Raw genomic sequence first — 27,550 nt, forward strand, 5'->3', positions numbered from 1 at the left:
TCTCCTGTCTCATACATCGTGCTCACCAGATGGTAGAGTTTTGTCATGACTGGCTCTCCCGAGGCCATCAGTAGTTCAAATGGAATGTTGTCTACTCCCGGGGCCTTGTTTCGACTCAGGTCTTTCAGTGCTCTGTCAAACTCTTCACGCAGTATCGTATCTCCCATTTCGTCTTCGTCTACATCCTCTTCCATTTCCATAATATTGTCCTCAAGTACATCGTCCTTGTATAGACCCTCTATATACTCCTTCCACCTTTCTGCTTTCCCTTCTTTGCTTAGAACTGGGTTGCCATCTGAGCTCTTGATATTCATACAAGTGGTTCTCTTTTCTCCAAAGGTCTCTTTAATTTTCCTGTAGGCAGTATCTATCTTACCCCTAGTGAGACAAGCCTCTACATCCTTACATTTGTCCTCTAGCCATCCCTGCTTAGCCATTTTGCACTTCCTGTCGATATCATTTTTGAGACGTTTGTATTCCTTTTTGCCTGCTTCATTTACTGCATTTTTATATTTTCTCCTTTCATCATTTAAATTCAATATTTCTTCTGTTACCCAAGGATTTCTATTAGCCCTCGTGTTTTTACCTACTTGATCCTCTGCTGCCTTCACTACTTCATCCCTCAGAGCTACCCATTCTTCTTCTACTGTATTTCTTTCCCCCATTCCTGTCAATTGTTCCCTTATGCTCTTCCTGAAACTCTCTACAACCTCTGGTTCTTTCAGTTTATCCAGGTCCCATCTCCTTAAATTCCCACATTTTTGCAGTTTCTTCAGTTTCAATCTGCAGTTCATAACCAATAGATTGTGGTCAGAATCCACATCTGCCCCAGGAAATGTCTTACAATTTAAAACCTGGTTCCTAAATCTCTGTCTTACCATTATATAATCTATCTGATACCTTTTAGTATCTCCAGGATTCTTCCATGTATACAACCTTCTTTTATGATTCTTGAACCAAGTGTTGGCTATGATTAAGTTATGCTCTGTGCAAAATTCTACAAGGCGGCTTCCTCTTTCATTCCTCCCCCCCAATCCATATTCACCTACTATGTTTCCTTCTCTCCCTTTTCCTACTGACGAATTCCAGTCACCCATGACTATTAAATTTTCGTCTCCCTTCACTACCTGAATAATTGCTTTTATCTCGTCATACATTTCATCTATTTCTTCATCATCTGCAGAGGTAGTTGGCATATAAACTTGTACTACTGTAGTAGGCATGGGCTTTGTGTCTATCTTGGCCACAATAATGCGTTCACTATGCTGTTTGTAGTAGCTAACCCGCACTCCTATTTTTTTATTCATTATTAAACCTACTCCTGCATTACCCCTATTTGATTTTGTATTTATAACCCTGTAATCACCTGACCAAAAGTCTTGTTCCTCCTGCCACCGAACTTCACTAATTCCCACTATATCTAACTTTAACCTATCCATTTCCCTTTTTAAATTTTCTAACCTACCTGCCCGATTAAGGGATCTGACATTCCACGCTCCGATCCGTAGAACGCCAGTTTTCTTTCTCCTGATAACGACGTCCTCCTGAGTAGTCCCCGCCCGGAGATCCGAATGGGGGACTATTTTACCTCCGGAATATTTTACCCAAGAGGACGCCATCATCATTTAATCATACAGTAGAGCTGCATGTCCTCGGGAAAAATTACGGCCGTAGTTTCCCCTTGCTTTCAGCCGTTCGCAGTACCAGCACAGCAAGGCCGTTTTGGTTAATGTTACAAGGCCAGATCAGTCAATCATCCAGACTGTTGCCCCTGCAACTACTGAAAAGGCTGCTGCCCCTCTTCAGGAACCACATGTTGGTCTGGCCTCTCAACAGATACCCCTCTGTTGTGGTTGCACCTACGGTACGGCCATCTGTATCGCTGAGGCACGCAAGCCTCCCCACCAACGGCAAGGTACAAGGAAATTCTCAAATCACCACAATACATAAAACTAAGCACAAAAGTAGATCTGGTGTTATATTCTTTAAAACCGAGGGCCAACCTTTCTCTTTTATGGAAATGCAGATTATACCCACGTATGTTAATGGTAATTAGTTAAAAGTGAAAAAATGAATTTTAAGGAGGCAGATAGCAAAACAAGAGGGGAAGTAAAAATATCCCAGCTTTCTTTGTCACAAGTGCAGTTTAAAGTTATAATTCCTTCCATCCATGTAAGTGCTGCCTCTTAATTTAAGTATTGCCATGGCATCACTGTATAATTCATTAACACTCAAGTGATGATCTAGAAGTTCACATTGCGAGAGAAGTACCAAATGAACAGCTTGATAGTTGTCTCCAGAGAAGTGCCAAATTAACATCTACACAGATGTCTCGTTCTAGGTCATTACTAGTTTCTTTGAATGGCACAGGAAACATGATGACCTCGCTTAGGATCTGCTCATCTATATTCTGAAATCTACTTGACTCTTTCTGTTGGAACAATTCTGTCACCATGATTAGAGTATCATGTGTTGTATCAAGAGAAAAGCACTTCATGACTTGGACCTCTTATCTGAGTGATTTGTGAGTGTCTTTGAGAAACCATGTCACTTATAAAATGTAAACGTCGTGTGACTAGGGACTCCCGTCAGGCAGACCATTCACCAGGTGCAAGTCTTTTGATTTGATGCCACTTTGGTGACTTGCGCATCAATGGGGATGAAATGATGATGATTAGGACAACACAACACCCTTTCTCTGAGTGGAGAAAATCTCCCACCCAGCCGGGAATCGAACACAGGCCCTTAGGATTGACATTCTGTCGCGCTGACCACACAGCTACTGGGGGTAGACATATCACTTATAACATGAAACTAGTGCTTTACCTGAGCTTGTCTCTCCTGCATAAGTTATGTCTTACTCCACTGGGGAAAATTCTGAATTAAAAGTATGTTTAAGCTTTGTGCACAGACAATGACAAGTGCAAGTAAACCTATTGAAGTCCTTCAGAGTTGCAAGTATATTCTAATCCTCACCTGTTATGAAAGGTGTTGACTTCATTAAGCCCTCAGGAATTCACAAGGAACTGAGACAGTGATCATGCTCCAGTGAAACATTAGCTGTTTTCCCCTCATCAGTAATCAGTACTGTGTTCCCTGTATGCCATGTTTCACTAATAGAGGACACAATAACTGTACAGTAGGTTGTTTTACATTCATCATTTTTATCCATGTATTAGTTTGGAAAGAAGTTCTTTTATTGGTGGTAGCAGAAGTAATTCATGAAAGCGGCCCCTTTTTAATAGCATCTGCAATGGAGATCACCTGATTCTTAACCCTAATCATATGACACAGTAATACCTTCACATCAACTTTGTAAACAATTTTGCTTAGTACTGATATGAATGTTTGAGCTACATTTTAGAAACCTGAGCCATAACCTATACTGACTGGTCTAAGATCTTTGCAGCACAAGATTGACTGAATCACAAATAAAGCACTTTTTGGCAACTGGGACATAGCAGTAATATTTCTCTGTGCCCTGTTTTCATCTGATGACGCAGATATATTTTGTCATGGAGGAGGTGCTATAAACAAGAATACAACATATGATCTCAAGAGTTGGCCATTTTCACCTTGTCCTGTCACTGCTATACTACGACAGCAAGACCACACACATTTAAGTTGCATATCATGTCACAGCTAGCTTTACATGTCTGCTTGCTTTAGTAAGGAGTAAATTTCCAATGAACAACCAATAGGGGTATCAGCATTCACAGAACCATCAAACTTGTGGATCTACAGTGGGAAGGAGGGAAGCCAGTAGAGCACTGACATAATAGTGGCACCTCAATTCTTAAGGTATTAACCCTCAACACTGGACTTTTACTTTCTCCTTTTCTGATCTCTTATGTGGCAGAATTTGTATGTGAAGCTTATGTGGGAGCAGGGAAGGGGATGGAGGATAGCAGCAGGTGGACTGGGGCTATCAAAGGTTGAGGCCAGGAGGATTATTGGAACAAAGGGAACATTCAGACACAGTCCCATCAGTGCAGTTCAGAAACACAGGTGGTGGTTGTGGTGGGAAGAATCTAGATGGTACAGGCTGTGAAGTAGCCATTGAAGTCAAGAACATTCTCAGCAGTTTGGCAGTCTAGCTTTATACCAGCCAAATTTGCCAGTGGCCATTCATACAGATAGCTTGACAGCTTGTTAGTGGTCATGTCAATATAGAATAATGCTCACTTGCTGCAGCTATGTTGGTAGAATATATTGCTGCTTTCACAGTTGGCCCTGCCTCTGACACAGTAGGACATTAGGACATGCCTGTGACTGGCCTGGAATAGGATGTATGGGACAGGTCTTGCATCTAAGTCTTTTACTGGAAATACGAGATATGCAAGAAGGGTTTGGGAGCAGGGGTGAAACAGATATCAACAAGATATTGCATAGATCATGTGGGATTGGTGGGGGATAAATTTCTCACTTTAGGGCATGAAGAGCAGTAGTCAAAACCATGGTGAGTTACATGATTCAGCTGCTACAGTCTGTGACATACTGCAAATTTCATAACTGTTTATCAAAGCAAAGTTGATCATGTCACCCAACAACAAACTCTTTGACCGCAACCAAATTTTATTTTAAGTGAATTACTTTTTCCCTGTGTATAAGACATAATTAGGACAACAGTATAACATTGCTGATTGCTTGCTGCTTCCATAGATACAATACAATCATTTGGAAATTTTATTTTAGGCTTCTTGTAAGAAATCCGTTTTGGATGGTGAAACCAGTTTAATATATCATCTCACATTTTGATACCATGAACTGAGGATTTATAATTAAAGACCATAATAGGATAATAGGTTTCATGGAGAACCAAATTATTTGGATAATTCCAAATCTGTATCATGTATTAACAAATGAAACTGCTATGCAGTATTAAAATTCAATTAATGGCTGTTTGAAAAGTAATTTGCTTTCAACAGTATGAAATAAGAACACATGCACTGCATTGAAGGAGGATGGATATTTGTAATTATAGCCTTGTGGAGTTTAGAGCATAGAGCATTCACCGGTGAGGCGCACCATCAAACAAGGTGATCTTGGACACCAGGAAGATTTTGGACAGTATGGTTTATTTGCTCTTTCTCAATGCACAGCAACAAATTGCCTCTCATTTTCACTTCAGTGCACCCATTATTTTAAGCACAAGATTGTATTTCTCACATTCCACAACTTTTATTTTCGGTTTGATTATTTACCTAGGTAAATATCTGATGATGAGTCTCATTGTTGATAGTTCTCACAATACCAAGAGAAAACTTTCTATTGTTGCAACTGGTGGAAAAGTATTACAATTTCAATAGTCAATGAGCTCAGTATCCTGTAGCATTGAAACAATTGATCTACAAGTTTGTTGAGTTTTTCATCTAAAGTTATAAAATAAAGACAGTTGTTACAAAATTCTGTAATGTGTGGGTGATTTCAATGTCGAGAATATATAAAAGCAGGAAAGGTGTTAAAGTACAGTATAATTATGCCCCATAACTTGTAAATAAAGCTGTTCATGATATTCAGTGTGGCAAAGTTTCATAAAGAAGAGCATGTGATTTGTACGGTATTCCTAGAGAGATCATACAAAATACAATGAGGGAAACAGATCCCAAAAATTGGGAGGAGAATCATGATAATAGATATTAAGTGAAAGGCTACCTCTATAAACCTGGCTGAAAAAGGAAGAAATTTTCTAACATTTCACCTGTTTTGGGAAACATGTTTTGTCCAGGGTCTGGAGGAGGCAAATGCAAAAGGTAGGGTCTATTAATCATCAGCAGTACACTGAGTAGTGTGCATGCCTGGGGGCCTCATTCAACATGCAGAAGAGGCTAGTCCGGCAGCCGTTGAGGAAACAGGATGTAACCAACTACAGATTGTGGTGTGTGTTGGAACAAATGATGCCTGTTGTCTCAGATCCGGGGTCATTCTAGGGTCATTCCAGTGACTCGTAGAGGAGGTTGAGAAGACCAGCCTTGTGTATGTAGTTTCAACAGAGCTCACAATTTGCAGCACTGTCCCCAGAACTGATCATGGCCCTTTGGTTCTGAGTCTAATGGAAGCACTGAACCAGAGACTTTGAAGGTTCTGTGTTAAGCTAGGCTGTGACTTCCTGGACTTGCACCATAAGGTTGAGAACTGTAGTGTGCCCCTAAACAGGTCAGGTGTGTACTACACATCAGAGGCACTACTCAGTAGCTGACTGTTTGTGGGGTGCACACAAGGATTTTTTAGATTAGGTGACTCTCCATCCAGTTCAGATAACAATAGCTACAGGAAACCCAGAAGTATCAGTGTAAGATCGAAAGGAATGCCTCCCACAGGTGAGGGTATTAAAATCCTAATGGTATACTGCCAAAAGATTTGCAACAAAGTGCCAGAGTTTTACACACTCATGCAAAGTAGTGAAGCTCACATAATGCTAGACACAGAAAGATGGTTGAAACCTGCAATTGATAGCAGTGAGATTTTGGGGAAAATTTAAGTGTATACTGAAAGGATTGGCAAATGGGAAATGGAGATGGTGCATTTGTCACACTAGACAAGAAACTCAAATCTGTTGAAACAGAAATTGAAGGTGCATGTGAAACTGTTTGTGCAAGAGTCAGTATCAGGGGTGAGCATAAAATGATGATTTGATCCTTCTATCACCCAACAGACTCATCTCCTGATGTAACTGAAAACTTTAGAGAAAACCTCAGTTCACTTGTGCTGCTTAAGTTCCACAATTGTACTGTAATCATCAAGGGACACTTCAATTATCCAACAACAAATTGGGGAAATTACAGATAAGACATCCTGTGAAAATTTACTAAATGCCTTCTTTAAAAACTGCATAGAACAGATATGCAGGAAACCCACTAATGACAAAAAAATATAGGATATAATGGAAACAAACAGACCTAACCTATTTGAGGATGTCCGCAGCAAAACTGGTATGAGTGATCATGACACAGTTGTGACAGCAATGATTATTAACATACAAAGGACAACTAAAACAAGCAGAAAGATATAAAGTGGAACTTCGATTGTACATTCTCTGATTTTACATTTTTCATGGTTCTACACCACAAATGCATAGCCCCCGTGGAAAACCCATAAGATCAATGCTAAAAATTCCCTGGTAAGATTTACCTTGATTCTAAGTTCTGACTCGACATCTCGTCTGGCTTTGTCCCATTTTCCTCCTATTGACATTTGATGGTACAAAAGACAATGGTCCTCACCACAGGTTGTGACGGAGTTAAGGGAACATTTTAGGCTATTTTGGAGAGGGGAGATATGAGAGAGGAAATGCTGACATAAACCACAATTGATGTTGCCAACACAACTTGCAATATTTAGCTTCACTGCACAATTATGATATAACTACTGCTAGGTTGTTGACAGTCAACATGAAGTGTTCTGGACTGAGCCAATATGCGATGAAGGGGCCCAATCACCACCTTTTCTTGTGCCACTTATGATTCAGTCTCTTCTTTTTCATGTATTTCTGATGTGCTGTACTCAGCAACAATAACAATTGTCAACCTTTTAAATTCAAAAACTGATTCTTGAAGAATATGCTCAGTCATAATCGAGGAAACATCACCCATTTACAGCTAGTAAACCCTTATAGGCTGGCAACTTGTTAAGTCACTCAATAGCCATTGCAGCCACCACAGCATAATAGCACACATAAAATAAGCTCACCTACTGGATGTCTGGAGAGGGGGAGTGGCCCTTCAGTCAAGGGAGTGCAGGTAGGGGTGAAATCATTTTGTGGAGTGCTGAAAAAATGTTTTTCAAGCAGATAATGTGCTATGACAGAGATGCCATACAGAAATAGAACAGGGGTTTGCGATAGCACATTTTAAAGACTTTTGTGTTCATATTTGACATGATACATTTGCAACAAGTACATGCACTACTCATATATGTACTTTCCACTGCACACGCCACACACTGTAAATCATAAAGATTGGCAGCAGTGACAGAGGGTATGAAGTGAAACTGTAACACCTGAGCTGTCTTTCAAATTCACATTTTACACAGTGTACAGAAATTCACTGAGTTGACATCTAATAAGCTTGTAACATGAATTGGAAAGTAAACTAAATTTTTCATGTCTCCCTTTCTCTCATTAAGCCTAAAAGGACACGTTAACAGAGGTGAATTGTGAATTCTGAATTGTGTTTTATTCATCTCATGATGTATATTTGCAATCCATTTGGTTTGAGCACAGGAGATATGTCAAAAATTTATAATACAGCTAGAATGATTTTTACATTAACAAATAATAGCACTTCAGTAAATAATAACACTAAAAGGATATTTCTTGGAATATGTAACACATTGTATCCAGCTCAAATGTCCAGTCTGTCTTGCATGATTCCTCCACTGAGTAATACCACTTCAGTGTCAGTATCTCATATAGCTTTCCTTCAAGTGAACCTAAATTCATCTGTATCAACTTGTTCCCTTTTAATTTATTACAAATTTTCATTACTATGTATTGAGGCCCCTGGGCATACAGTCTGAGGCAGTGGGTGTGGAGCATAAAATTTTCTTTGTTTCTAGTATCATGTGAATGAACAAAATGGTTTCCCTCAAATAATTCATGTCTGGTGTACAAAAATATAATAACCTCAAACAATGTATAAGGATGGCAGAGTTAATATTTTAAGTTTTCTAAATAATGGTCGACATGGTTCTTTGTGATTTGCAGTGTACATCTTTCGAATGATTTTTTTCTGTATTTTTAGTATCCGTACTATGTTTGTTGAGTTACGCCAAAAAACCATACCATAACTAGTAATGGATTCAAAGCAGCTTGTATATGCTATTTTTCTTGTGTCCATGTCAGTTGCAGTTGATAATATTTGCACTGCAAACGCAAAGTTACTCAGTTTGTTTGCTAGGTATTCAATGTGTGCCTGCCAGCTCAAATTTTTATCTACATTTAAAACAAAGTATTTGCCTGAGTCAACTTCTTCTATATCTTGGTTGTTGTGCATAATCTTAATCTGCTCACATTTTAACTGTTTGGTGTTGAACTGCATCATGTGAGTCTTGGATATGTTTAGATTCAACCCATTTAGCTGAAACCAAGTTTCTAAGGCACTGAGGGTTCTGATCATAGATTTGGGATTTTTTTCTGAACCATGATCGTCAACTAAGATAGAAGTATCATCTGCAAACGTAACTGATGGGGAGCAGATATTTAATGGGAAGTCATTAACATATAAGAGAAATAGAACTGGGCATAATATGGAGCCTTGTGGAACATCTTGAGATATTTTTTTCCAGTTAGAAAAATAATATGTGGCATTTGAAGAATACTGAGTTTTTGCTTTCTCTTCAATAAGTAGGAATGAAGCCATTGTAAGGCACTGCCACTAATGCCATACTTTTCAGGTTCGCAAATAAGCAATGCATGGTTTACAGAATCAAACACCTTTGTGAGGTCACATAAAATTCCTGCCACCTTGTTTCTCTTGTCTAATGATGTACTTATTGTCTCAATGGAACTGTTTACTGCATATATGGTGTTTTTCCCCTGCTGAAAACCAAATTGATTGTTTAGAATAACAGAATATTTTGCAATGAAGTTTTGGATTTGTGTAACAGCAGGGTTTTCAGATATTTTAGATAGGACTGGGAGAATAGAAATAGAATGATAATTTCCCAAGATCCCTCTTGATCCCTTCTCGATAAGTGGTTTGACATCAGCATATTTCAGTACCTCTGGGAAACAGGCCTCTTCAAAACAATGATTTATTATTTGAGATAGTGGGTTTGCAATTCTTTTGTGTACCATTTTAATAATGTTGGTGGGTATTCCATCCAAACCTGCAGACTTTTTGTTTCTTAATGTTAGTACAGCATTTTCTACTTCCTCCATATTTTAAGAATTTTGTAAAGTGTTCAGAGTTTTCACCTAAGCCAAAGGGATTTTCTTTGTTGTGATAATCTGTTACACCTACATCAGAGTTCGCTACATTTATAAAGAATTCATTAAAGTACTCTGATATTTGAGCTGGACTTAATGTCAATTTTTGAAATTTCTTGGTTACAGGCTTTAACACCTAATTCAGATTTAATGACTGGCCACACAGCCTTTGTCTTATTATTGTCATTCAAAATTAGCCTGTTATTTGCCAGTTGTTTTGCTGCCCTGACAACTTTTTAAAATATGGTTTTATAGAGTCTAACATATGTCATAAAATCATCATCTTTATTATATTTTAGTTCTCTGTGCAGTTGTCTTTTCTTTACACTGGAAATTTTTATGCTCTGGGTAATCCACTTTAATTTATTTGTTATTTTATTGCTGCAGAGTCTAGATGGAAACATTTCATTAAAGACACCAAGAAAACTCTTTAGGAATTTCTCAAAGTTTTCATCATTTGAACTACAATGGTCAAAAGGCCATTTTTTCTCTTTTAGCTTCTCACTAAATGTTAGCAAGTTTTCTTCCTGCTCATATGGGTTCTCATACATGCAATGTTCCTGTTTGTGGCAGCTCAATGAACGTTGCACAATGATGTAAAATACCCAGATCTAGACAAAATTTATACACATTTTCATATAGATAATTTGTTAGAACATTGTCAATACATGTTGCTGATTGCCCATTCTCTCTGGCAGATTCAAAGAAATTCAATTTGAAACCTTATTTCTTTACTAAGTTAGTGAATCTTGAAGAGTGGCTACTATCACATGTGATAACAATATTAAAATCAGCAGCTACTACAATTTTTTTCCCTACAAAGGTCTTCTAGCATAATTTGAAGCTTAGATAAGAATAGTTCTGTTGTTGATGTCCCTGGAATTCTGTATATTGAGATTATTATAAGATTTGCTAATGAGTACACAACAGCTCTCACACATACATTCTTCATTTAAATAATTAAAACAGTTTCTGGTCTCATAATTTATATCACTGTGTAGAAGTATGCATGAGCCTCCATGTGGCTCGTTTCTTCTGCAAAAGTTACTTGCTAATCTGAAGTTCCCTATTTTTTTTAGAATTTTAATTGTATACTCAGTAAAACAGTGCTCATTTAAACAAACAGCTCTAATATTTGCACATTCTGACAGAATGATTTCCAAGTAGCCTATTTTGGAGATTTTATTGTTTGAAGAATCAGTGTTTAAAACATATGAAGTGTGGCTCATAAGAAAATCATTAAACAATAACAGCAATGGTGACAAAGTTTATCATTAAGCAGATGTCCACATTTATGATTATTGTTTAACCACTTAGCTGCTGTGATGTTTTTGGTTTACTTCAACATGTTCATCAATTTTTGCTTTTTTCTGGGTGAACACAAAGGATCATCCCTCACAAATGCTTATTTTGAAGGCATAATTTGTGTTCACAGGATGTCAAAAAATAGCTCCATTACCTTGTAGCCAAATGCCAATTTCAATTTTTTGATGAGTTTTTTCTTGCTGTTACACATCTGTGATTTTTTTAAGAACTGATGAAATCAATTACCACAAATTATTGTATAAAATATTGTACTGTGTATTTAATTTCCTTCACTTAGACAGATTTTGTACAAAGTAATGTAGACAATTGCCATTTTTAATCATTTATGCCAATGACATGTGTTTTTGCTCATATTTTGGGGTGGGGATGGGGGTAATTTTTCCATGATTCTGCGTTTTCTTCAATTCTGCATTTTTTAAGTCTGGACTGCACAAAAATGTAAAATAGAGATTTCACTGTAGATGTTCAATAAATTAGGCAAAAAATCAGAAGTGTCATATCGCAATGAGGAACTTGAAACTTTCAGCACAGGGCAGCAGCTTCAAGAGGAACTCTAGATAAAGTTTAAAAGAATAGTTGAGCATGCACTGGAAGATATGTACCCAGTAGGACAGTTCATAATCGGAAAGAACCTCCATGGTATACAATCACTATAAAGAAACTTCTAAGGAAACAGAGATTATTGCATCAAACAATGGAAAATCCAGAATGGAATATAACAGTATTAGAGAAGGAAAGTTGCTACTCACCATATAGCAGAGATGGTGAGTTGCGATATGCACAACAAAAACATTCACACAATTATAGCTTTTAGCCATTAAGGCCCTTTGTCGACAATACACACACACACACACACACACACACACACACACACACACGCACACGCACACACGCACACACATCTGCAGGCTCAGGCAACTGAAACCACACTGTGAGCAGCAGCACCAGTGCATGACGGAAGTGGCAACTGGGTGAGGGTAAGTTGGAGGCTGGGGCAGGGAGGGTGAGGGATAGTAGGGTAGTGGTGGCAGACAGTGAAGTGAAGTGCTGCAGTTTAGATGAAGGGCAGGAGAGAAGGTGGGGAGGGGGTGAGGAATAGTGGAAAGGAGAGAAATAAAAAGAAATTAAAAGACTGGGTGTGGCGGTGAAATGATGGCTATGTAGTGCTGGAATGGGAACAATGAGGTGGCTGGATGGGTGAGGACAGTGACTAATGAAGGTTCAGGCCAGGAGGGTTACAGGAACGTAGATTGTTCTGCAAGGAAAGTTCCCACTTGCGCAATTCAGAAAAGCTGGTGTTGGTGGGAAGATTCCATATGGCACAGGCTGTGAAGCAGTCATTGAAATGAGAGATATCATGTTTGGCAGCATGTTCTGCAACAGGGTGATCCACTTGTTTCTCGGCCACAGTTTGTTGGTGGCCTTTCATGCAGACAGACAGCTTGTTGGTTGTCATGCCTACATAGAATGCAGCAAAAGTGGTTGCAGCTTAGCTTGTAAATCACATGACTGGTTTCACAGGTAGCACTGCCTTTGATGGGATAGGTGATGTTAGTGACCGGACTGGAGTAAGTGGTGATAAGAGGATGTATGGGACAGGTCTTGTATCTAGGTACATTACAGGGGTACGATCTACGAGGTAAGGGATTGGGAGCAGGGGTTGTGTAAGGATGGACGAATATATTGTGTAGGTTTGGTGGATGGTGGAATACCACTGTAGGAGGGGTGAGAAGGATAGTGGGCAGGGCATTTCTCATTTCAGGACATGACAAGAGGTAACTGAAACCCTGTAATGTAATTCAGTTGCTCCAGTCCTGGATGGTACTGAGTTATGAGGGGAATGCTCCTCTCTTGCCAGACTGTGGGACTTTGGGAGGTGATGGGACACTGCAGATTTGTTTTTGTACTAGACTGGGAGGATAATTACGGTCAGTGAAAGCTTCAGTGAGACCTTCGGTATATTCCGAGAGGGGCTGCTCGTCCCTGCAGATGTGACAACCATGGGTTGCTAGGCTGCATGGAAGCGACTTCTTGGTATGGAATGGGTGGCAGCTGTCAAAGTGGAAGTATTGCTGGTAGTTAGATATGGACGGAGGTACTGATGTAGCCATCTCTGAGGTGGAGATCACCATGTAGGAAGGTGGCTTGTTGGGTTGAGTAGGACCAGGTGAAGCAAATGGGGGACAAGTTGTTGAGACCACAGACAAACTGTGGTCAAGAAACAAGTGGACCACCCTGTTGCTGAACACGCTGCTGAAAATGATATCCCCCATTTCAACGGCCGCTTCACAGCCTGTGCCATATGGATCCTTCCCACCAACACCAGTTTTCCTGAAGTGCACAGGTGGGAACTTTCCCTGCAATACATCCTACGTTCCGGTAACCTTCCTGTCCTTAACCTTCATTAGTCACTGTCCTAACCCATCCAGCTCCCTCCCTGTTCCCATTCTAGCACTACACAGCCATCATTTCATTGCCACAGCCAGTCTTTTAATTTCTTTTTATTCTCTCCTTTCCGCTACCGCCCCCCCCCCCCCCCCCCTCCCTACCTCCTCTCCTGTCCTCTGTCTAAACTGCAGCACTTCACTTCACTGCCTGCCACCTCCACCATACTACCCATCACCCTCCCTGCCCCAGCCTCTCCTTACCCCACCCAGCTGCCACTCCCATCATGCACTGGTGCTGCTGCTCGCAGTGTGGTTTCATTTGCCTGAGACTGCAGATGTGTGTGCAAGTTGCATTTGCGTGAGTGTGTCTGTGCGTGTGTGTCTTTTGTTGACAAAGGCCTTCATGGCCGAAAGCTATAATTGTGTGAAGAATTAGAAATGAAAAAATTATCTGCAAGATGGGTGCTGTGACTCTTCATGCTGGATCGAAAACGTATTAAAATGGACATATCGGAACAATGTTTGGCCTGTTTAAGGAGAAACGAACTAGATTTTTGGCACCAGTTTGGGACCACAGGTGAAACGTAAGTGCACTACTACACCCCAGAGACAAAACAAGTCAAAGCAGTGGAAACATGCTGATTCTCCGCCACCAAAGAAAGCTAAGACAATTCCTTCAGCGGGAAAGGTCATGGCATCAGTGTTCTCGGATGCGAAAGGGATTCTATTTGTAGATTATCTCCCAACTGGGCAAACAATGATTGGAGAATACTAAGCTAACCTCCGGGACAAATTGCAACAAAAGATATGCGAAGAAAGGCCAGTTTTAGCAAGGAAGAAAGTCATTTTCCATCAAGACAAGCATGCCCTCACACATGTGTCATCACCATGGCAAAATTACACAGACTGAGGTATCAATTGTTGCCACACCCACCTTATTCATCTGATATGGCTCCATCAGACTTCCATCTCTTCCCAAAACTGAAAATATTTCTTGGTGGACAAAGATTCACTTCAAACAAAGAACTGATAGCCAGAGTTGACAACTATTTTGCAGGTCTGGAGGAAACTCATTTTCGAGATGGGATTGTGACAAAGCAAGTTGGGATCTTTTTAATTCCTCTCTTGTGTTGCCACATGCCTCCTTAATTCATTTTCTTAATTTTTGACTAATTACCATTAACATACATGAGTATAATCCGCATTTTCATAAAAGAGAAAGGTTGGCCATCAGTCTTAAGAAATATAGCACCAGATCTAATTTTGTACTTAGTTTTGTGTGTGTACTCAATTTCCTAATATATTTTGACTATTCGTAGTTAATACTTTTGTTATAGGATGAAACCAGTAATTGTTCCATGACTTAGATTCCATTGTTGACTTATAAACAAATATAAATTTAGTACTAATTAAAAACATTTGGAAGATGAACCACTAGCCTTTTTAAGTATTTATTTGGCTCTTTTTGAAAACATGTTAGCAAAGCCAGCCCTTATTTAATTCCAAAATAATTACCGGATTTGTCAAAAGCATTGTTTTCTTAACTATATCTGTTAATTTCATTATTTAAACAAATAATTTGGCCTAACCCTTGTAGTAGAAGAAACTGTTAAAAAGAAGGAATTTTTCTATATACCAAACAATGGAAAATACAGGCTGGAATGTAACAATATTATGAGAAGGAAAGTTGCTACTCACCATATAGCAGAAATGCTGAGTCACAGATAGACACAACAAAAAGAAAGTGTAAAAATCTTCTTGTTGTGTCTATCTGTGACTCAGCATCTCCGCTACATGGTGAGTAGCAACTTTCCTTCTCATAATTTTTCTATAAATTCAGTTAATTGAATGAGTTATGTTTTAATTGGAATTTCTGTAAATTAAACTTTGAACAATGTGTAGTTTCAGTACCTATTATTGTGAGGATATATAAAGGCCCACTTTTTGGTCTCAAGACAGTCATTCCACGGCCGATTTTCAGACAAGAAACCTGTATTGGTTGTCAACAACAATGCATCAACTTAATCATGAAATAAGTGTAACACAAATAGGCCATGTGTTAAAATAATGACAGGGTCTGTTCATTAGTGCCATACATACTGCATTATTCTGCAAGAACTGTGTGGTTATGTTTTTACTGTTCATAGATAGGTAAACTATTGAAGCAGTATGCTTACGTTTGCCTGCAAACTATTAATGAGGCTTATCAAAAGTTAACCAATAGTGAACTGGCCATATTAACTGTGTAATATTGGGAGTTGTGAACAGTGAAAGTAAAGAACTGCAAAATTCAACTGTGCAACTGTCGGCTACATCATTTATAGTAGTCAGTGTTGAACTCCCCACACCCCCGCCCCCCAATTTTTCAGCCAGTATAACAATGCAGTATGTCGACACCGAGGACTATCAATGAAAAAATAAAGCAAGAGAACGTCACAGGACCAAGGTACTGGAACATCATTGGACTAAGTGCATTAATCTACAAGGAGACTACATTGAAAAATTAAATAAAAGTTTCAGTGATGTAAGTACTTTCTTTTTTCTATTCTGTGCCAAGGACGTTTCAAACCAGCCTCATACAGTCCCCTACATATCAATCACAAAGGGATTTTGAGGATAAGATTAGAATAATTATTGCATGCACAAAGGAATTCAATCACTCTTCCTGCACTCCATACATGAATGGAACAGGTAGAAACCCTAATAACTGTTACTATGGGATGTGCCCTCTGCCATACACCTCATGGTGGCTTGCAGAGTATAGATGTAGATGCAGATGTAGAACAATTTACCAGGAGAAGAATAGGAGGACATCCAATACTAAATAAGGAGAAAGAAGAAGTACTGAAGCAAGGTATCATAATAAAAATTCATCTTTAATACATAAAATTCATTAACTCAATCATTACCACTTATTCATAGAGATGGACAACCTTAAATTGTCTCAAAAGTTACAAAAATGAAATAGGAAGAATGTAGAATTGAATAAAAAAAGTCTATTTTTGTTGGAATCCCCCCACCCCACCCCTGTATGTATACTTTGAAACTTCAGACAGAGATTTAAAAAACACATGTGTCCAAAATGACACCACTACATGGGGGGGATTTTGGACACTTTACTTGTCTGCCTCAGGCACGTATATGTACATACAGACTTTCTGATTTTAGTATATTTAATTTGTTACACATATATCATACCACTTCTATAACAAACAATGCAATCTAACAAACGTTATTCAAGTTACAGTGAAAACAACCACAAAGCTATCCAAAATGACCCAGTTTAACAGTATTAAAAAAAAAATGAGTTTCCCACCACAGTTCCATGAATCTTTTGTCACCATTTCAATGATATCATTGTGTTCTGGATCATTAGTCACTTGTACAGGGGGTTCGACAATTCAGGACTATTACAGCTTGTGCAAAGAAGAAAAATCCAGGGTGACAAAGGACACAGCAGTCCATGGAGTGAGTGGAAGAGGCTCGTTAAGCACTCATCTGACACCCTCACCATTCTGCTGCCAGAGTTTCCTTGGTGCTACATCAGATTGTTCCCTGCACTTCCACCCATACACACTGCACATCATACAGAAATTAAATAAGTGAGATATAGTTGCTCGATGAACCTCTGACTTGTGCTGTCTGGAACTTTTAACAGCTGGCCAGTAGAAGTGAAAAAACTTACTGATAATGGATTTAAATAAACAGAATTACAGGTACTGGACACCATGTAAGCAATATAATCCTGATAGGCTGCATGAGAAATCCCCGGACTGTGAATCTGTAACTGTATTGGGCAGCACGACTTTGTTTGGCATCATCAGTCTATATTTTCTAGAGGTTCTTCATGGCTGTTCAGTAATGGTTAATAGTGACTGATATGTCCAAATGTTAAATGACTTCCTCCTTACTCCTGTAAACCTCGATTAGTTGTCGATTGTTGGTTAGCAGGTTTTAAATTGACCCCAGTTTTAATGTGTCATTTTAGTGCCATTGGTGCTAGCTATTAATTGGCATATTACTTTCTGACAGTATAGACTGTAAGGTCTTGCTACTTTCCCTGTTGAACAGTAACGAGGGCTTGTAAATAGGAGTGGCACATGTGTATGTTCTATTAACTGATGACTGTGATGTGTTGTTCCCTTTTGCCAGTCATATATCCCCACTAAATTAAAAACTTGTTTACCACCCATGTAAAAGGAAAGTTTCATTGTGCTGTAGGGTTTATATAATAATTGTATATTGCAGCTTCCACTCAGTTTTACCACAGTTCTGTACTGATCTGTTCAAAATGCTCCTTTACTGCGCATAATGCAGTTTTAACAAATTTCATGTACTTTTTATGTAATTTTTTGTTTTTTCTTCATTTTAAATGTAAACCACTAATTCAAATCGTGAACAGCTGGGCTAGTGACCCAGCGTTCTTTTATTAGTCAATAGATGACAACACTTATGCCACTCTGGTTTACCAGTCTGCTTCCTCGTTCGCATCCGTTGCTCTGCTCTGCACTCACAGGCAGCACACTGCGCCTAGTACACATCCACCACAGCAGTTGGGGGCCACACCACCAAGTGTAAGTGTCCTGGTATTATTTGTATATGTCCCAACCCTGGCAGTTGTTTGTAGGACTGTCTGGTGTCAGTTTTTTATTGACAGAGGTTTCTCAGCACTTAGCCCAATTGGTGGTTTTGCAATGTTTTTTAAAACTTTTTTATGAATTTTTTTGTTTTTTATGTGTGTTGCTGCATATGAAAATTATCTCCTGTCTCTTGCTGTTTCTGGTACAGCATCCGAGGATGGTCTTATAAGAGTCCAAAACCGGTTATGTGATAATAAAAGAACTTTACAACTGAAGCAGTATTTTCAACCTCTGAGAAAATATAGAAAGTTATCAAGGGAAGATGTGTGAGGGGGGGGGGGATCACACTGAAGTGGAAAAGTCAACTGCACAAAGCAAGGCTCAGTATTTGTTTTGGGTCAAGTGTGATTGATAGGGTTAATGATGAAAATATGTTTTCACTGAGGGGACTAGGAGAAGGAGAGAAGTTACCAAATTATTCCTGATTAGATGTACGTTTAACATGTACTCAGGGAAGACTGTAGCTTTTTTGAACTAATGAATGGGTTACAAACAAAGAACATATAGAGCAATTTTTCAATTTTTGTGCAAACTCTCATGACTGTAGTCAAACGTTTGTGGAAATTGCAGACATAGGTATATTTTGATATGAAATAAACTTATTTGTTCCACATCTCAAAATGATAATAATATTACTGTAACTCCAAATCACTGCAGCGTGTCTAACAGATTAATGCTCAGTTCATAACAGAATCAACTTCATACACTTAATTAGAAAGAAATTGAAACAAAAATAATGTGTTAATTACTGTTCAAACAATGGTAGTAAACAGAAAAATGCAAACACATAGCAGGCCACATGACATACTACAGATCTCCATGCTTGCCATCAGAAATGAGCAGTTGAACTGTACCAATACATCCAGACCTTTCAGACCACTGTGAAATGCTTGGCAGAGGGTACTTCCTATTGTACCAGGTATTATGACTTCTTCCCACTCCATTTACATATAGATTGTGAGAAAAATGACTGTTTAAATGACACTGTGAGTGCTGCAATTAATCTCATCTTGTCCTCATGATCCCTATGGTAGTGCTATGTTGGGGTTCATAAATACATCATTTAAAGTTGGTTTTTGAAACTTTATAGGTAGATTTTCTCAGGATAGTTTGCTTCTGCCTTCAGGTGTCTGCTAGTTCACTTATTTCAGCAGCTGTGACAATCTGTGCTGCCCTTCTCTATACACATTCAATATTCTCTGTTAGTCCTACTTGGTAAACACTTGAGCAAAATTCTAGGATGGTTTGCACAAGTGATTTGCATGTAATCTCCTATGTAGACTGATTATATTTCCCCAGAATTCTACCAATAAACCAAACTCTGCCACCTACTTTACCATGACTGAGCCTATGTGATCATTAATTTATATCCCTACAAATTGTTACAGCCTAGTATTTGTAGTGGTCGACTGATTCTGTGACTCACTGATATTTACAGTCATAACAAGTTATCAAATTTTGCAGCACTTTGAAATCTTATCACAATCCAACTGAATATTTGTGCAGCTTATGCAGAGTTTACCTTAATACAGTCTTTTTTTTTTTTTTTCATTGTATTTTTCTGCCTCAGGATGGACAAATAGTATGATGTTATTTGTGTAACCCAAATTTCACTACAAGATTGTCACTATGTTCCCCTAAAGCAGCATGTTTAGTTTGTGATAGTTATATTTATTTTTGACATGGAGTGAGCCTGGCTTCATAAGCCAAGAGAAACTTACTTTCCTGCTTCAAGCTCTGTAAATTCTGTACTACTAAATGTCTCTCCTTGAGTGAAATTAAGATCCTGAATGCCAGTTCCTCCTTTGAATACAACTGCTGAATTTGGAGGCACATTCCTGCCTCTTATGTAAGTGATTCTGAAAACAAAAATCAGTGTTTTAAGTTTCAAGTAAATTGTGTCAAAAATACATAATTACTAAATTGCACTCCACTTAAAGCTAGTCTTGAAATTTGTTGTCTACTTCCAATGAAAACAACTGTCTAGTGTCTTATTTAATGCTGTGCAATGCAGTAGAGAAAAAAATGCAGTGGCGTAATAGCTTCAGTATGGTAAGAGGAAGGAACAATGATGGGTACGCTTAAATGTTCAAAAAAGGGGACAATTATCTGTTTTGAGGTGTATGAGCATGTGTCCTCTATATATCTTCATTGAGATAGTTGTCTGTGGTACATGACAAAACAACAGATCAATTTGCACTCAAGAATCAAATTCTAACAGAGATCATTACCAAAACTTACAAAGAAAATACAGGACCACACATAAAAGAAATGAAAAATTAAAGCTGGCTGTGCGTATAACCAAACAATGAAAAATCCAGAGTGGAATAACAACAATGAAATAGGATAGATGCTGAATGTGGCACAGGTGTGTGTGTGTGTGTGTGTGTGTGTGTGTGTGTGTGTGTGTGTGTGTGTGTGTGTGTTACTGCATATGAGGAATGACTTGTCCCACAGTTTAGTCTACTTACGTGGGTAAACATGCATGCTATCTCACTGTTTGCTGCAGTAATATGACTTAACTTTCAAAGGATGGTGTACAAAATGAAAAGCCTAAACAGTATAGGACTCATTAGCAAGAGACTGAAGAAGATGGGTAACATCCACAAATACTTTTCCATCTCTAATTATTTCAGTTCTGATGGACACTAAAATCTAGCTCGCTTCTCTTCTTTTTACACAAACACTTTCCTCTATCTCTGAAATATCAGAGGCACATACCTATGTATTCCTTGTTGAATTTGAGACTGATCCATAAATCTATCGTGAAAATGCCAAATATTAATTTTTTCTGAATAAAGTCATTTAAAAACATGTGAGTTACTTGCTACCCAGATTTGACTGCAACAGATCACTGCTGGTGAAGTTACCCTAAATGGCATATGCAAACAAAGATAAGCTACAAATACCTAAATATTTGATGGTGCAAATGCAAGGTAATGTCAAGAGATTCTAGGAGCCACATAAATGAAAGTAGGCCACAATGTTTTATTATGTTTTAGTGCTTAAGTGGTAGATTTAAAACAGTTTTTTATGATTGTACCTCCTTTCCCCTGCAATCCTATAAGATATATCAGTATTTTGTACATTTCAACCAATATTACTATTGTGGCCCCACTGTGGAGAGTCCCTTATGTGAAGCACATACCATATACATGTAAATACCACAACATTTACAAAAGTTCAACTGCAGTACATTTCACTTACAATTTGCACTGTTTAATATTAGAATATATTTTATGAGTAGAGTTTTAATACTTTTATAATTTAGTGCTTGCAGATAATATCTACAGATTCAAGTGATGATTATTATGAAATCATTTTGCATAGTGTACTTAAGATACTGAATTAAAATTATTCCATCACTTCCTGTTACTATTGTTTTTCATCTACAAGTTTTGATTAGTGCATCCTGCTTGTAACTGTTCAAAGTAATTGAATGTGATTTATGTATATGGTGTAGTGTCATGCTTCTGTTATTGTTGAAAGCTGGACAAAGAACAGTGTGGAAACTGGTATCATCATATGACCTATTTCTATTAGGAGACAGAAGGACTTCACCAGCCAGGCTTAACAGTCCATTCAATGGAGAGACCAAAATCAATATTTTCTAATGAGTCATTAGGGTGTAAAAAAAAATACAGACAAAGATCTGTTAACTGAGAATTCATCTGATCTCTCTTCTTCTCGTGTTCCCAGTTTAACTACACTAACGAGGTTCCCTTCAACATCAGCAACTGAACTCTGGCTCTACCTCCCGTATGGTCACCGTTTAGCAATTATGGCTGTAAAAAAAAGTATGAGATAATAGTTAAAGCTCCAAGCATAGTTAGTCTTCACTTCTGAGTTGTCAGAAATGTGGCAAATAAGGACATGAAGTTCTCAGTCAGCAATATTTGTCATACGAGTAATATGTATATTAAGAACATTTTGAAATACATTTGTTTATTAACATTAGGGGAGCTTATTCTCACCAAAATCAGGTATGCCAACTTGTCCATTATTTTTCAGATTCACTGTTACAACTAGTTAAAAATGTACTAAAAATTTCTTCTGGCTTTATTCATGTGAATCAAACATACAATGGCATTGTACTACAACTAATAAAGGAAAAACAGTATACATTATTTACAATAAGTTATACATTTTAATAGAATGGATGGCATCTGTTTCCTAAAAGTAGAATTATGTTCTGAGTGATTTAAATAGCTGAGAGATTCTATTAGTTGTGGCTAGATGTAGCAGATATAACCAACAGAGTAAGGAAAAACAGTCAACATGCATAGAATGCATTAAATGATAGATAGGCACATGAAATGACTCATCATAATCATGTTTTTACTTATATATGAATTAAGAACTTGCTTTTCTTCTCTTAGTAGCTGCATTTTGCCACAGGTGACTCTACTAAGAGCTGGGAGAAGCGCCCCTGATTACATCTCAGAGGGGAGTAAAGGAACCAACAAAGGAAAATCCAAATGTCCAATTCAGTCATTTAACCAGTGCAGCTGTTAGTATTCATGACAAAAGAATCTTGATGAATCACTTTATGGGAAACAAATATGGACAAGTTCCTCACAATGCAGACAGTATCATAAGTCTGCAATGTTATTGACTAAACACACTGCCTGACAAAAAAAAGTGAAGCACATAGAAGGGGAGGAGGAAATAAATTGCATCATGATAAGTCAAGAGGGTATGTCATCTTATTACAGTGATTATAAAATTGAATTAGATTTGTGAAGAATTTAGCCACTTATCGCTATGATGGTGCAACCACTCTGGTGTGGATGCATGCACAAATACAGTTTTGAAGGGTGTCATAAGGCCATTGTATCCTCTCCTGAGGCGAGTTAGCCCACAACTCTTGTAACTGGTCCTTGATATTCCATGTGCTGACACTGCGACAGAGTTGAGGTCTGAGCTAGTTCCATGCACGTTCTCTCGACATTTTGTTGGTCACAGGAGGACCTCAACGTCACACACATAGTACACAGAAACACATGTCAGATGCAGACAAACACTGTCCTAATGAAAAATGGCACCCTGATACTGTTGCATGTAGCACATGAGGACACAGTCACTACCAGCCAATGGATCGCTACATCATAATGTCAAGCACAGCAAAGCTGTGCCTCTCCCTAGGTCACTGTCATATTCACTAACGTTGGTCATCCAGAGTATTGCAGAAACGATGATTCATCAGTCAGCACAATGCAACACTGTTTGTCAGCAGTCCATGCTTCTTGATAATGGTAACACTCCAAATACAGCAATTTTGTGGAGCCCTGTGCATGAGATGGTAATTTCCTAGTCCACCTGTTGGTAGTCTCTATCCAATACTCCAGAATGACACAGAATATTGCAAGGAGTGAATTACTTGTTCATGGATAGCAGTGCAGATGAGAAGGAGCTACAGTATGCTTGGTGTATAACACAGTGATCCTCCCTAGTGGTGGCCAAATATGGTCAGCCAAAACCTTAATGAATATTCCTGCCCTTATGTTCACACACAGTGCTATATGAAGCACTCACATCCAAATGCCCCATAAATCTGGATAATGCATGACTCATCCAGCAAGTCAAATGGAGACCCACAATAAGGCCCCTTTCAAACTATATCATGTGGCTGATAATGCTATCTCATGCAAGGATGTGACAGCTCAATGTCCTTCACAGTGGTTATTCAATACCTGACACTGTTCAAGCACCTTATACAGGATGTTCAGAAATTCCCATTACAAACTTCTAGGACATGTAGAGGGGAGTGAACGCATGTCTGTAAATGTACAGTTTGCTGGGTAGTTAGACAAAATGGTGGGGGTTGCTTATATCAGATCAGCTGATGTCATTTGAGTCTGTCCTACTTCCCTGAACTGGTTCAAGCTTCATTCATATGTCTGGGAGTGTTAAAGCAACATGGTTGAGTACATGCTTGCAGAATACACTGACATGAGCTGCTCATCGCCATTATTAAGATCATTATCCACAATGTCTGACTCCATAGCGTACCCCTTTTTGCCACAATTACAGAGTAGCTTTGAAAAAGGGGAGCCTGCACCACCAGCAGGGGTGACAGTTGTACTCCAAGGAGATGCCACACACTGAAGTTGGAACAGGCTGTACTGCATCACACAGAAGAGAACTCATCAATGAGTACACGAGCAATTGTATGTGTTTCTTTGATTATTAATGAGTGGAACTGTAAAACAACTGATGTATTGGGTCACATCTAATGAATTACTTATAAAAGTGCTCATGTTAACAACATGTTTTCAAACTGCTGTAGCACAGAAATGGAACATTTCTGGATATGGGTTCCAATTCAAAATATTATCTACTTACTCCCCTGTACAAGCTCTAGAACTTTGTAATGGGAATTTCCTAACACCCTGTATAACCTATCAGGTCTGGTAACAACTTTAAACATGAAGAACACTAAGAGTAGAGTTCTTAAAGGTTCTACTGTTATGAATGAATTCTTGGGATGTGTTTTCTTTTTACTTTGTTTTCAATCAGAGTGAAAGAACAAAGGGAACAATGGACTGAGGCAACTCAAGCAATTGCTTCAGACACATGACAATGCCTGAAAACTACCGTGCACACACTTGCTACATGAAATGCAGAGAATAATATGAACCATAGGAACCAAACTGTTTCTACTGTCTTTTACTTAGGATAATAAATAGCAGAATTTTAGGATCAGCAAGATGATTAATGCAGCTGAAAATGAGTTAAATACACCAAATATGCTATAGTAGAGATATCTCAAGTGCAGCAAGAAAACTAGGACAATATAATAATTTGAGTTAACACTTTATTGTAAAGAAGAAAATCAAATCAGTATTACAGAGACTGAAAGAAAAGTCAGGAAAAATATCATTACATGTGTATAAAAAAAGGTTCAATGAAAATCATAAAACAACAGCACAACACATGATCACATCCTTGATTTCTGAGAATGTGTTCTATCAACCTGTTCCAGCTTTAAGTTTTAGTTGTTTTCTCCCCAACTCAGTGTTGCACCACTTTAAACAAGCATAAGATACAAGTATCATAACACATCAGACATTTTGATAAAATGTATAATGTTGATCCCAGGCTAAGAGATTTAAAAGCGTTCAGGATTGAGGTGAGACTGCTGTGAACATATCTCTAGTTCATTATGGCTCTATGTACATACATGTTTCACTTCTGTATACAATACACTGCAGGAAAAGACTTTCTATCACTCAAATTTATATTACATGTTAACAAGTTTCTCTTTTTTGGAGAAGTTTTTCTTGTTTTTGCCAATGTTTTTTATATGCTTGGGTCATCAAGAAGGATTTTTCTATCCAAATAAAAAAACCTGTCTACTATTTTCAGCTTCTCATTTCCTGAGGAGGGGTCACCTGATTGAACCACTCTCCATTATCTTTCATTTACTTTTTTTGGTGTTAATACTGATAACCCCATTTATAATACCAGAAATAACAGGGGACATACAGTAGTAGAACTTGTTAAGAAGGATGACTTGTTTGTTTTAACACGTTCTTCCAGGGAAAAAAAAAGTATTTGGTTTCAGTTGAAGTGAACATCTTGAGGCCAGAAGCTCTGAAATTTATAGCAAAATGGGCCAAGCATTCACCTTAAACACTAACATCCAAACAATGGCTGCAGTGGCCAGAGACAGTGTTCATGTGTGAGTGAATTGTGCTTGACTGAATGTATGTGGGTTTCCTACATCAGAAGCCCTTTTGGCTGATAGCTAATATGAATAGCAGTCTTTTCATTGTATCTGTCTGTGACTCAACATCTCCTCTATACATTGAGTAGCAATCTACTCTTTTCTTAATATTGTTGTTATTTCATACTGGCTTTTCACTGTTTAACACACAAGCAACATCGTTACAAACTAAAATGATATGTATATGCTTGATGACATATGGAATCAGCTGATGTAACTGCTGTGCATACTAAAACATCACAGTCGACAATTCCTACATAGCTAGTGAGTAAAGGGAGAGCTCTGTCCTCCTTTCCACATGTTGTTGGAGGAATAAATAAATAAACAATAAATTTTACACATAGCATGTGTACAAACAAAAAAAATGCCATAGTGTACATGCAGACATAATAGGAAGTTCATCAAAATGGACAAATACATTTAAAACATTAAAAAGACATTAAAAAGATTGCAAGGCCAATAGTAGTGGCCAGAATACAGAAACAATGTCCTCTATCATGCATTAGATAGAATCATTTCATCGTGTATACATTGCTTAACATTTTCTGGCTACAGATAATTCCCCTGCTGGAAGACTATTGGATATATTTGCGAATTTTACTGAATATAAATTTTTTGAAGAGAATGATGAAATTAAAGCCAAAACTATTTACTACAAAAGATATGTTGATGACCATTTTTACTCTGCAGTGGTTAAAAAGGTGAAATAGATAACATTGCACAAATCCTAAGCAGCATGCATCCTAAGTTGTAGTTTACAGTAGAACATGACGAAGATAACTTAATTAATTCCCTGAATTTGACTATTATAAATAGTGGAGGTGGCCATCAGTTTGGCTGTTTTAAAAAATCTACAACTACTGATGTGGTTATTGATGCTGAATCATGTCGTCCTTGTAAACATGAATAGGAATTTTTATTCCACTGTCACAGGATGTGAAGATACCTTTAAACCGCATTGAAATGGAAAAATAAATTTTAATTTTGAAGTAAATTGTGATAGCAAATAATTACAGTACTGGAGATGTGGATGATATTCTGAATAAGGTTAAACAAGGACCTACAAATGTGTCACCTATAGAACATCCAGGTTTGTCAATATGATATATGTGGGTCATGTTATGGACAAAATATGCTGGTTATTCAAAAACAAAAATATTAATAGAATTTGTGTCACTAGAGATTCCCTGCAAATGGAATTGAAACACACTGTAGGTAATCACTGGAACAAGTTTTACCAGCCCACTGTTTACAAAATTAAATGTGACAACTGGGATAAAAAATACATAGGACAAACAGACCACAATTTCAGTATCTATTTAAAAGAACATACCCCTGCAGTAGCATGTAACAAATCTGTATTTTGTCAGCATGTGTTAAAGAATGAGAACTCAGTATGCACCATAAATGACAGAATAAAAGTTCTGCATTGTTGTTGTTGTTGTGGTCTTCAGTCCTGAGACTGGTTTGATGCAGCTCTCCATGCTACTACATCCTGCGCAAGCTTCTTCATCTCCCAGTACTTACTGAAACCTACATC

At 38.0% G+C, this 27,550-nt stretch overlaps 1 protein-coding gene across 1 annotated transcript in view; it reads right to left on the bottom strand.

Moving 5' to 3' along the window:
• The window catches only part of LOC126188750 (peptide transporter family 1-like), a 269,810-nt gene that overhangs the window by 22,463 nt on the left and 219,797 nt on the right, over window positions 1–27,550 (bottom strand). Inside the window, exons 11-12 of the mRNA XM_049930360.1 lie at window positions 25,132–25,136; window positions 20,003–20,140 (exon numbers count right to left, since the gene is read on the bottom strand). Of these exons, the coding sequence (XP_049786317.1) occupies window positions 20,003–20,140; window positions 25,132–25,136 (143 nt within the window). The remainder of the gene's footprint in view (window positions 1–20,002; window positions 20,141–25,131; window positions 25,137–27,550) is intronic.

This window comes from Schistocerca cancellata, chromosome 5 (genome assembly GCF_023864275.1).
Source record: "Schistocerca cancellata isolate TAMUIC-IGC-003103 chromosome 5, iqSchCanc2.1, whole genome shotgun sequence".
In the NCBI taxonomy this organism is placed as follows: Eukaryota; Metazoa; Arthropoda; class Insecta; order Orthoptera; family Acrididae; genus Schistocerca; species Schistocerca cancellata.